This window comes from Crocodylus siamensis, chromosome 5, assembly GCF_052110815.1.
Source record: "Crocodylus siamensis isolate JL-2025a chromosome 5, ASM5211081v1, whole genome shotgun sequence".
Lineage (NCBI taxonomy): Eukaryota > Metazoa > Chordata > Crocodylia > Crocodylidae > Crocodylus > Crocodylus siamensis.
The window spans coordinates 48,281,882-48,294,922 of record NC_143399.1 but is presented as its reverse complement, the minus strand read 5'-3'; the positions used below and the strand labels follow the sequence as shown (position 1 = coordinate 48,294,922).

The following is a 13,041-nucleotide window of genomic DNA, read 5'->3' as shown; positions in this document are numbered from 1 at the left end:
ACATCTTATTTGTTCTTGTTCTCATGGGGTTGTTACCTCCTCTGTTCTGATGACTTCCAATCTTATTTCTATTACCTCTTCCTAGTCTCACAGCTATGGTTGTTTCTGACACCTTCTGGATGTCTTGGATTTTGGAGAAACAGGTTTTTCTCCACTGTAATAAATAGCTGCTTTATTCTTGTTTTCCCTACCCATAATCTTGGAGTCAGCTATACATACCTTGTTAAATATCTCTGCCATATGTAAAGAAGCAGGGGGGTTTTTTCTTTGAGACTTAATGCTGATTGTTCTTTAAGTTTGAGACTTAATGCTGGTTCTTTTTTAATTTAAAACAGCTTTTGATAAAAATTACATAATTTGGATTTTGACACAACTGTTGAAACATCTGATATTTCTTTGTTTTCTAATTGTAGCAAATTGTAAGAGATTTTGCAGTATCTTTTCAGACTTCTTTGAACTGCTGATTGTCCTTTTGATCTTAAAATGCCTAGGTGCTATTTGGTATCTATCTTTTCCCTTTTTATTTTTACAGATGGGAAATATTTCTTCTCAGTGATAGGATGTTTGTTTTGAACTTTGCAATGATTAGTTTTTTCCTCCTTTGTTTTTCTTATACTGAAAACATATCTTTAACTTTTACTTTTCTTTTTTTTTTAATTTTTAGCCCTATCTGTTTTGATATGATTGAAGAAGCATACATGACGAAATGTGGACACAGCTTCTGGTAAGATTTTGTTAAGCAAAATATCCATCAGGCATCCTTTTAAAGATATTCATTATAGTATGATAAGAAATTGATTTGCATTATCACTTGGAACTGAGTTTTTTTCATTTTTCACTTTTTTGTTTTCCTCCCCTACTATTTTAATTATGACTGAAGGAATGGATTAAAACTAAAATGAGTGACATTTAGTAGTTGGAGAGTTAAACTACTTGAAAAATACCCATTTTCCCCCATATCAGTTACTGTAGAAAGGAATACAGGACTTGCTTAGTACTTGTGACTTGCAGTACTTAAATGTAAAATGTTGTCAGCTAGCTTCTTATTTAAGCTACATTTCTGTTAAAATTCTCCTTGCTGAGGGAGGTTTTACCTATTGTTCAATTCCTTCTCTTTTGGGCTGTAAATACTTGGAGATTTTTGCAAATTGGTATTAGAAATTGCCATAATGAATCAGACCCAAGGTTCATCTGCTGTAGTTTCCCATCTATTCTAGACGTCACCAGCACAATTATTACAGAAAAAGGGTATTAAAAAACCCTGCAGTAGACAGATGTGGCATAATCTGTTTCCCATATTAGTTCTTCTTTTGATCTATAATAGTGAGAGAGATTGGTGAAGCATAAGGTTTAATATCCCATGTGCATATGCTATGCATTTTGTAGGCAGCTTGAATAAAAAGAACTCTTGAGTTCCTCATATGTTATAACTACTCTTTTAGAAATGTTTAACAGACTTATTCAACAGACCGGGGGATTTTTGGAGTTATCTTTTTCCCTTGCATGTTATGTTTCTAGGCAAAGTAGCTGTTAATTTCTGTAACTGCATGTCCTGTGTAGTGTCGTCTTGCCCCATGTAGCTTGTTGGAAGTCTGTGATGCATCAGCAGTCCAAACTATCACCCTTCATTGTTCCAATAACTGATCTATGATGCAAGATGTCTGTCTGCCCAGTGATAGTGTCACTGAGACAGATGCTTGCCCTAGACAGTAAGGTGCATTGTGTAATTAGTTTGTCCCTGGGGTTGCTAACGGTGGAACAGCAGGCCCCTTATGAAATGATTTATTATTAATCTGCTGTGCCGGAAGGAGGTGGGAAAAGCTGAGGTCAAAAGTGCTTTGTGTCTGTACCATCAAAAATTATTATGGGTGCCAAATAATCTTCTAGTTTAAAGATAATGTCACTCACTAAGTACTTGCTTCATACTAAATTCAGATATTACTGTGTACTACATGCTGTCTGTCAACCGTGTGTGTGTGTGTGTGTGTGTGTGTATGTGCTTCTTTAACCCAGAAAACAGAAATGTGACTGAGACTATCCAAACTGATTATCCAAATGTTTTGAATAATTATACAACAAAATGCAGCTCATAACCTGTCTCAGGAAAGATTGGAACCAAGACTTTTGGTTCTATCCAAACCAGGGAAAGCAGTTTTTTAAGTTTTAGGGGTTTACTAGTTAATCATGACACTTTTTTTGTACCACTCCCTTTTCTTTGCACTGTATGTTCTGCTAGCTCCTTGCCTAGTGGTAATATTGTTTCCCTGCTATTATCTATGCAACACTTGAATTAGCCTTTTTCTCTTGTGGCCTCTAACTTGTTTTTCTTTCTTATTGCTTTGAACAGCTATAAATGTATTCATCAAAGCTTGGAGGACAACAACAGATGCCCCAAATGTAACTATGTTGTTGATAACATAGACCATCTTTACCCCAACTTTTTAGGTGAGTCTTAGGTTTGTTTGTATAAGAAATTTGCAGCGGTAAATACAAAATATGAAAACCTTGCTTATCTATGCTGGAAATGTTTTGGTTGACAAGAAAATCTGCTAGTTAGCTCTTTAACAGTTAGATGTTTTTCCATTATAATTAACCATGGCACTGTAAATTATTAAAGCATTGCTTCAGTGACTTAATGTGAGTGAGGATCTGGCCAATTACTGTTGGTACAGAAAATCAAAATGAAGGCAGTGTCTTACTGGGCAGTGGACTAAATCTTCATAGCCTACCCTTTGTCTTGTAGCCAAAAGCTAAGGCACAGTCATCAACACAAACTCAAGTTACATGTGATATTTTTTACTTGAGAGTTTAAACTTGAGTTTCCTACACAGTGAGAAACATGTTGCTTTTATGTCTTAACTTTCTCCATGTGTAGTGTCCTAACAGGAAAGATAGTGTTAAAAGTTCCTGCAGGCGGAAGGAAAATAGATCCAAGCTGGTCAATTGGAATATAAACTGTCAAGATATAACGCAAACTTAATTTTATATGTTGATGTATTACTAGCTTCAGTAAGCAAATGAAAGGTCACAGTTTTAGAGAGTATTTCAAAAGGAAATACCTCAACTAGTCCCAAAAATATTAAGTAATTATGCTAAAAATACAGTTCCTAACCTACCTCTGTAAAGATTGTAACCAAGAATATTGGTGCTGTATACCCTTAACCACAAAATTTGAGAGCACTAATTCACTTGAGGAGAGAAAATGAAATAGATTTTCATAACGCTGCCTATTTCTGAAGCGTGTTTAGATTTGGATGGAAAATGTAATATGAGGCTCTGATTCTGCAAATTTATTCTGGGTGGATGGACTGCCATGTGCCTGAAAAGCTCTGCTGGGCTTTTGTAGAAAATATGTAAAAGTTGCAATAGCAGGGCCTCGGGGGAGTACTGAACATAAGGATGTGCAGAACTGTATTGTTCCGTTTTGATGGAACAGTGTTTTGTTTCAAATTTTTGTTTTCATTTGAAACCGCTGTTCTGTTTTGTTTCATAAAAGTGGTTTTGCTATTTTGATGTTGTTTTGACGTTTTGCCCATAGGCTATAATGGGGGAGCTCGAAACAGCCTATAACTTTGTCATTTCTGGCCTGATTTGGATGGAACTTGCAGGAATGGTAGCCCCTTCTGGGGGCATGAGGCCTGCCAAGTTTCAAAGAGATAGGTCAGAACAAGTAAGAGTAAGACATCCCTGCCAAGTTTCAAGGAGATAAGTACAGAGGTTTCAGGGAAACTCCACCTCAGAGTCTTGAGAGTGAAAAAAAAAAACAACTCATGTCACATGTATATGTTAAGCCACAGTGGGGTCAAAACTGGAGGCTTGCTAGCCTCTGCTGAGGCCACAAAGCTTGCCAAGTTTCAAGGAGATGGGTTTAGGGGTTTTGGGGAAACTGCACCTCAAGCTGCTGACGAGCAAAACTCATGACGTAGGTGACACTGTGTGTGTGAAGGCACAGCAGGGTGAAAGCTGCAGGTATGCTAGCCCCTGCTGAGGCCATGAAGCCTGCCGGCTGTCAAGGAGGTAGGTGCAGGGGCATCTGGGTTCTGAGGCCCTGCACATCTAGCTGCTGACAGGCAAAACTCATAACATGAGTGGGTGACTGTGTGTGTGTTAAGGTGTGGCCTCACTCAACTGTCACCAAGGCAGAAAGCAGGGCAGTTCAAACAATGCTGCCTTCTTTGCAGCTTTTCCATCCCTCCTTCAGAGCACTGGGATTAGAACAGATCTCAAGACAGGATGATGGTCACTGGCTACCTACACAGTCAATGAGAGCACTCCTTCCCCCCCCCCTTCCCTCTCCCTTTTCTTTCTTTAGTTTCTGTTTCCCTGCAGGCAAGCCCAGCTTGAGCTTTGAAACTCGAAACTTTCAACTTGTTTCATTTCGAGGCTGTTTCGAAACTCTGTTTCGTTACAGTTTTGCTGTTTCGAGCTTGAAATGAGTTGAAACAACATTGAAATGAAACTGCCAGAGAAATTTCACGCAGCCGTACTGAACATCTCTCTATGGCCATCTTTCCCCCCTTACTGCTTTGATTTATCATCCTGAATCATTGTGCCTGTCCAGTACTTATTTAGCTCCGTATATAAACATAGAATCATAGAAAATTAGGGTTGGAAGGGACTTCATCTAGTCTTATAGTTACTAGTTGGTAGGGTTGGAAGGGACCTGAGCAGATTGAGTCTGACCCCCTGCCATGGCAGGAAAGAGTACTGGGGTCAAATGACCCTGGCTAGGTGTTCATCTAACCTCCTCTTAAAGACCCCCAGGGTAGGAGCCAACACCACTTCTCTTGGAAGTTGGTTCCAGATCCTAGCTGCCCTGACAGTAAAGTAGCACCTCCTGATATCTAGCCTGAATCTACCCTCTGCCAGCTTGTGACCATTATTTCTAGTCACCTCTGGGAGTGCTTGGGGGAATAGGGGCTCCCCCAGTGCGTGCTGGTCCCCTCTGACTAGTTTGTAAATGGCCACTAGATCCCCCCTCAGCCTTCTCTTGTGGAGGCTGAACAGGTTCAGGTCCTGTAGCCTCTCCTCGTAGGGTCTGCTGTGCTGCTCCCTGATCATGCGAGTGGCCCTCCTCTGGATCCTCTCCATGTTGTCCACATCCCTCTTGAAGTGTGGCGCCCAAAACTGGATGCAGTACTCCAACTGTGGCCTGACCAGTGTAGCACAGAGGAGGAGGATCACCTCCTTGGACCTGCTTGAGATGCATCTATGGATGCATGACAAGGCACGGTTGGCCTTCCTGACCACACGTCCCCACACGGTCATCATTGGTGCCAAAATGAACATGGGCCAGCTCCAAGATTCTTTTCTGCCTCTGCACTGATGAGAAGGGAGTTCCCCAGCCTGTAGGGATGGTGCTGGTTCTCCCTTCTTGTCAGTGTTGAAAACCATCCTGTTCTCATCCCCCCACTCTGTAACCTGTCTAGGTCCGATTGCAGCCTATTCCTCCCTTCTAGCGTGCCCACTTCTCTCCTTAAAGCGGGGCCACCTCCATGAAGATCATTCCAGCCAGGGCTTTGTCAATCTGGGTCTTAAAAACCTGCAAGGGTAGAGATTTCACCACTTCTCTATATAACCTGTTCCTCCTAGTGAGAGAGTTTTTCTTAATATCCAACCTAAACTTCCTTAGTTGCAACTTGAACGTAATGTTTCTGAGATTCTTGAGATGAAAGAATGTGCCAGAAAGCACTCCTATATAGAATGCTTCTTTGTATGCATGAACCTCCTGTGTTGCAATACTAGTCAAAAATGTAGGTACAGCTCTTGGCCACTAAAGTGAGATGGATCTGTTCTGGTGTTTTATTAGAGCAACATTTATGCACCCAAACAATTGTAAAAGGCACCCATAAGAACTGGAGTGCAGGTGGGGAAAAGTTAGTCTAGAAGTGAGTAGTGAGAGGTTAAGTCAGTGTAAAACAAAAGTAATTTTTATAGACATATGGCCTGCTGACTCCAGTCAAGCCATAGTGAATTACTTACTATTTTATTTACTCTAGACTTCCCTAGAGTAGAGACTTCCCTTCCATCCCAGAGTTAGAAGACTTTGTCTAATTAAAAGATTGTACTAATTTAGAAAAATATGTTACATCAGCTTTGGGAATTGCACCAATAGCTAAGTCCTGATTCTTTACATTGGCTGATTCTTTACATTTTTTTGGGAGCTTGATAATGACATGTACCTCCCTGAAAGAAAGACAAAACACTTTTACATGTTTAAAGTAATGTGATAAAACATTTTTTCTCATTTTTCACTGATGTTAATTTTCTCTTTAGCACTAGTGGGTAAAGCACTTGAGGCAAGAAAAGGCATTTTTATTAACTTTAAATCAAAAGCCTACCCTCTGTTTCACATGCTGTTTTCATTCTGCTTTTTAGTAAATGAGCTGATCCTTAAACAGAAGCAGAGATATGAAGAAAAGCGGTTTAAATTGGACCATTCAGTGAGTAGCACCGTATGTTTCCACTCTTTACTTTGGTTTTTATTAAAGCAATTGAAGGTGATTTGTTCGATATCATAGCTTTAATCTAGGACAAATTTTACTCTTGAGGTGTTGAATGAAGGCTGGGAACTTTAGTGGGGGGAAAAAAACTTACTTGTCTAGAATGCTTGCATTCAGTAATGGAAATTTGTAACTATGGTTAGACTGAGTTAATTAGTGGGGCCTACAAATTTGTTAAATCTTGGGGATGCTGGTTCTCTAGACAAACTGAAATAAGGATCACGTCAACCACAGCAGGAAAAAGGAATTGCTTGGAGCACTGAAATCCTGGCTCTTCTCCCAGGTGAAATTATCTGGTATCGTTCTAGATTTTATTCATGTTACAAAACCAGAGTGCAATTTACTATAATTGATAACGTGGCTGAAGAAAGCCTCTGGATTGCAGTGGTAACACTTAGATAAAAGTTAGGTTAAAGCAACATTTCCCAACTTTTTTCACTCCGTGGCACACTTACACGGCCTCCCCCACCCCATGGCACGCTGGCTAAGCTGGGGGTGGGGTGTGGGGGTGGTGAGCAGCAGAATGCCACAGCCTGCGGGGGAGGGGAAGAAAATGGCTGAATGCTGCAGAGTGGGGAGGGGGAAGAAGTGGAGGGGATCAGGTGGCAAGCAGCTGAATGCTGCAGACTGGGGGGGGTGGGGGGGGTAGCTAGCGGCGGGAAGCAGATGACATGATGTTTGAACCACTGGCTGGAGCCATGCCCCCTGGCCCCCCCCCCCCCCCCCTCCAATTTGTCTGGCTGCCCACAGCAGCAGCAGGTATGGGGCATGGCTCCAGCCCAAAATGCCATGGCACGCCATTTGGGAAACTCTGGGTTAAAGCAGGACTGTCGAATTGGTGGCTACATGTAGTGCCAGCAGGGTTAACCTCCAGCTCCTAGCGTCCATTCTGGGCACTACTGTTCCCACTGTTTCTGCTGCTGCCACCACTGCTGGCTGAAGTCTCCAGGGTAGGCCAGGCACTATGGTCTGTGCTGAGACATCCTGTGTCAGGATGGGGGGACTCGGGGACACCCAGGTGGCATATGCAGTACGGCTGTGTGAGGCTTTGGATCCAGAGAAGCTTTGGATGGTTTGGGTCCGAAGCAGCATGTTGAGATTGAACCGCTTGCCTTGTTAGACTTCCCGAAGCGGTTTGGAGCTTCCAAAGTGCTTCGGAGCCGCCTCGGAGATCTGGCCATAAGGTATAATGAGGAAACGATAAAATATCTATAACTTTGTTTTTTGTCCGATTTGGATGAAATTTTCAGGGATGGTAGACTCTGCAGAGAGCATGAAGCCTGCCAAGTTTCAAGAACATTGGTACAGTGGTTTGGGGGGAACTGCCCCTCAAGCTGTGGACAAGCAAAACTCGTGCCATGGGTGACACTGTGTGTGTTAAGGTGCAGCAGGGTGAAAGCTGTAGGGATGGTGGCCCCAGTTTGTTTCTTTGGTTTAATTCTTATTGAAATCAGATACAGTCAAAGTGATATAATTTAAAATATATTTTAATCTCAAGATGCACAATTTTAAAACAGGTCAGTATTTATCTTGATACAGATTAAAAATGTGATCTTTGTTCTCATTTCCTAAATGAATTTTTTTTATCCATTTTGGAAAAAGAAATAGAGTTGTATATGGATTTTTCTTATGCAAGTATTTTAAAGTTGTTTTTTGAAGACTTTGAAATTAAATTTGGTTTATTTTGTCTTTTTCCGAATGCTAAAGAATATAGTCAGTTTATTTCTAAACTAAAATTAGTGTTTGGGGTGGTGGTTTTGGTGGGACTAAAATGTGAAGCATTATTTATCCCCCCTGCCCCAGATAGTTAATACCAGCCTGACAAAATTTGTTTTTTTTAATTTGAAAAGTAGATCTTTGAAACCCAGAAATGCTTGTTTATTTTCATGACCATTAAACTATTTCTATAAAATACCTGACAATGTCCTAATATGGGGGCTTTGCAAATACTGAAACATTCACTTGTTGGCCCCCAGATGCCACAAGCCAGATTTTCAGGAGCTCTTTTCACTTCTCCTGTTAAATTAAAATCTAATAATTTGAGAAAATTGAGACAGGAGAACTTGAACATGCCAATTTTAGAGATGGAGTTCTTGAAATGAAAATCTACCGTATTTTATTTTTCTCTTAACCTGATAAATTTACTATCAACAGTATTATTGTTGGGTCTCATATGCCTAGAGCTATAACAAATAAGCCACAGCAAAAATCTCTACTGTGGAAAAAGAATGTGGCTTTCTTTTTTTTGTGACAACTTTCAGACCTTCCTACTTCTTCAAATGCTCACACACATTTTTGCTTCAAGCACGTGTTAAATCAAGATGGCTGGAGGGCTTGGATGACTTTTCTTGGTCCTGCATGGTTAAGAAATGGATGGTATCTTGAATTGATGTGAGAGTTGCCTTTAGTAACTACAGCACAAATTAGATATGACTGGGCATGTCTACACGAGGCGGTTTACTACACAGCAGATTAATGTGCAGTATAGTAAAGTGTCATCAACTAAGCATGTATGGCAGTTATGGGACAGTAGGCTAATACTGTATGCTGCTGGATAGTGCTGTCAGATACAAGTGGTATCTGGCAGTACAATAAATTGCTGCACTTAAATGCATGTGTGACCAATGATGTCGGAATTAGTTTATTCTGGCTCAGATTGAGTTGGAGTATATTCAGTTGCATTAGTTGCATGTGTAGATGTGTTCCCTGAGTAGCTGTGTAAATCTCTTTTTGCAGCAACGGCTACATGCTAGCATAGGACAGGCCCGCAAAAAGCCTCTGCAATAAAATAGGTTGTTGAAGGGTTGTATACAACATGGGATAAAGAGCTATAAACTTACAAGGATTTGGAATGTTTTTCTTCTAGAACCTCCTTCGTGTGCTTTACAAAATAGGAGATGTTTCAGTACCGCTTTTAAATATGTTATAGCAAACATAACTCTGGCTGACCTTTTTATTTACCATATTTTTTCCATTTCTTCTTTTTTGTTTTTAGAATGGCCACAGATGGCAGATATTTCAAGATTTATTGGGAACTGATCAAGACAATCTTGATTTAGCCAATGTTAACCTGATGTTAGAGCTGCTAGTGCAAAAGAAGAAGCAGCTTGAGGCAGTAAGATATTTTTTCCTGTCACAATTAATTTACTAATAAATTAATATGTTTATGATTTGGTCAAAGGCCTTTGACCAGGAATGCTGGTATATCAGACTCTCCCCTCCTTCTGTAAAACTCTTATCACTTTTTTTGAATAATTTGCCATACCCCTGACTTATTACAACAAACTTTGTGAACTGTTGGAATGTGATGGTGTTAAGCGCAGGCATATGATATCACTTGGCAGGGTCATATAGAAGGAAAAGCTAAGAGGAAGGACATCAGTGTGGAAAAGGATACAGAAAATGATTGACCAGAATAATGACTTTTTAGATTAAAGTTTCATTCCTAGATAATTACAAAGACTGTTGTAATTTAGTGTTTGACTTTGAGATACGTAAATTGAGGATCTCTATAGATAATAGGTATGGTGGACTTCCTTTAAAGAATTCCTGATGTATTCATACTTGCATATATTTTGGAAAAACACACAAATGTTGAGGCTTTCAGCTTTGGTTGCAGTTAGTAGAACTTGAATGCTTGTCTGTGGGTGCATCTACAAGTGTGTTTTACTGTGTAATTGACTAACTGCCTCTGCAGTAAAAAGTCACAGTTTACATGTGTGCTGGTATTAGGGTGCAGAAAACTAATTAACTCCACCGTTGGATAGTATTGTCAGTACTATTTTAAGGCAGAGTACTTCACTGTGTCTAGATGGTGACTGGGGGCATAAATTGTGCCTGGTCATTGCAGCCAGCTGGGGCCTTCTTCTGCCCCAGCTCAAATTGCTGCTGTCCCAGGAACACATGTAGGCACTGTGCCCAGGAGCAGTTGACTCTGGTGCAAACTGCGCTGGAGTTTATGTTGTCTTAATTTTGTGTGTAGATGCACCTGTGAGACTCATGTGCAGCCTTCTGTGGCTAAAAGAAAATCTAACCGTCTTTCTCATTAAATCACTATAAAGGTACATGTAGTAGGAAGCAGTCTTTTATTGTGAATTCAGTGAAGTATAGTGTTGTTGTGTTTGGCATTTGAATTTCTCAGGAGCAGCCATTTTGCCAGAAATGATGTGCTGATGCAAATAGTGTGGGAGCATTCAGGCAGTCAAAGCTTTATTTCTTGAATCAGTTTAATGTAACCCAATTGATAAAATATGTAAGAGGGCTCTAGCATGAGATTGGAGTTAGGTGGAAGTTTCTGAAGAGGTGAAGGTGTTAGTGGTTGTAATAGGCTTCACAGTAGTGTCATTGATGAAGAACATGAAAGATCAGTTAAGTCACTTTTGCTTAACTTTCAGTTCCTGTCAGGAAAACAGAAATCACTTTTTTTTATTCTAATAACGTAACTATTTATAGTTAGCTTATGTTTATCTTTTTAATCTCATGTGGGGATTTACATTTGTATTTTTGTGTGTTTAGAAAACATTTATCCTGAGGGTATATGTTTAAAATTCTGGTGTTTGACTACATAGCTAATTTGTATTTCTCTCAACCTTTGGCATAACAAATATAAAACAAATCACATGCTGTTTATATCATCTTCAGTATTAACACTATTCTCTTTGGAACACAGTTATCTAGTTGTATGAGTATTTGAATAGCACTTGTGTAGGAGAGTTACTAGGGGTGCACTGATAGAAATTTGTTGTACTGATACCTAAGGCAAATTTTTAAGGAGTCGTATCGGCTGATGCTGGTCCAATTCCCAATATGTGGCCCAACAGCATTGGAGGGAGAGCAGTGTCTGCCTGGTAAGCCCGTTGTGGTGGGGGTGGGGCAGATCGAGATCCCCATGGTGAGGGAGGGAGTGGGGCTGGGGCAGGCGTAGGCAGTGCCCGGCCAGGGCTGGGCACGGGACAGAGCTGTGAGTGCCTTGTGGGGGGAGGAGGGAGCGGCTTTTGTCACTGCATGCAGCTGGGTGGGCATGGGGGGGCATGTACCCCGGGTCTATGCCTGGGTGGGCTGATGCAGCAGGCTGGGGCTGGGGTGGCACTGGGCTCTTCCCTGAGTAGGGAGGGTGCTGGGCTGGGCTGCACTCGGGGCAGGTGGTGGTAGTGCTGGGAACGGGGGCTATGGCAAATGTTGGGGTGGTTGCAGCCCCCCTTTCCCAGCATGACTGCTGCCCACCCCAAGCATAGCCTAGCCCAGCCCCCTGCTGGGAAGAGCCCAGTGCACCCTGGCCCCAGCTCACGGTGGGAGCCTGCCATTGCCTGCACACAGATCCGGGGGCATGTGCCCTCTCCCCTGCCCCCCCATGCCCTCCCGGGGTGCTTGCAGTGGCAGGAGCTGCCTCCCAGCTTCTGCATGAGCTGCTTGCGGTTCAGTCCTATGCTCTGCCCCAGCTGGGCAGTCCCTGCCCCACTCCCTCCCTCACCGTGGGGGACTCTAGCTGCCCCACAGCCCTTCCCCCACAACAGACTTACCAGTTGGACGCTGCTGGGTTGTGCTCCTGGCCACATGCGTGCTGTGCTGCAGCTGTGCACATGCATGGGGGCATTTGTCAAAGACCTTATTGGCTACATCAGCCAAAAAAAGCTGACTTGCCGATGGTGTCAGTTTTCCTTATATTGGTGCCAATTCGATATGGGACTGATGTATTGGTGCACCTCTAAGAGTTATCCATCAGATTTAGATTGTGTACTAACCTGTTACTCTTCAGTTACCACCTTTTCTATTAACTATCATAAAATGTTAAGACCATATACTGACTAGTCAAGAAAGTGGATAATTCTCTCACTTTCTCTGTATGCTATCCTTCTCAGAACTTTTTTCTTCTAACGAGCACCTGTGGTCTACTTGCCATTACCCTTTCTGCACTCAGGCTCCCAAAACCGTTGCTCTTCTGTAGACCAGGCTAGAATTAGGGTTATGCCAATACTAGGAATATATTTTTCTTTACCTTCTCCCATATCCTTTTTCCCAAGTTTCTGGCCATTGCAGGGGGAAAATAGTAAAAATATATTATTTTTACAAAATTCCTTTTCTGTTTCCAAAATGTTGGAGGTTTCTTTTGTCTATGTTTATTCTATAATGAAAGGATATGTTTGTGCATCCATAGATGGAGATTCCTGCAGAATGTTCACTTGGAGAAAACATTTCTGTTTTTTTTAACCAAATTATTCTGTTGAACATGTTAATTACAGAAGTGAATTGTAAAGATCTTTCAGTTGTGGAAGATGAGCCCTTGAGGAACCTGAATTCCAAAAGTGATTTCAGACCCAGCAATCAGAGAAGAATGAAAAGTATACTTGGTTGATTAGTTGGTTCCTTGTAATTCATTAAAAAAAAAAATCTTTATGTAAAATATTCTGATGTATAAAAATTGCCACATGCTAAACAGAATTTTTAAAATATGAGGAGCGAAAGAGAACTGCCTTGCTAATATGCTAGTCTTCCCTTGTCCCAAATAAAAGTGATTTGTTTTTAGGACTGTTCTGAATGT

At 41.3% G+C, this 13,041-nt stretch overlaps 1 protein-coding gene across 2 annotated transcripts in view; it reads left to right on the top strand.

Moving 5' to 3' along the window:
* The window catches only part of COP1 (COP1 E3 ubiquitin ligase), a 204,884-nt gene that overhangs the window by 13,761 nt on the left and 178,082 nt on the right, over positions 1–13,041 (top strand). The window contains exons 2-5 of one of the 2 annotated variants that reach the window (XM_090048661.1): positions 665–724; positions 2,348–2,445; positions 6,379–6,455; positions 9,499–9,618. In XM_090048661.1, the coding sequence (XP_089904787.1) occupies positions 665–724; positions 2,348–2,445; positions 6,379–6,455; positions 9,499–9,618 (355 nt within the window). The remainder of the gene's footprint in view (positions 1–664; positions 725–2,347; positions 2,446–6,378; positions 6,456–9,498; positions 9,619–13,041) is intronic. The other variant, XM_090048662.1, reaches the window with a different exon arrangement.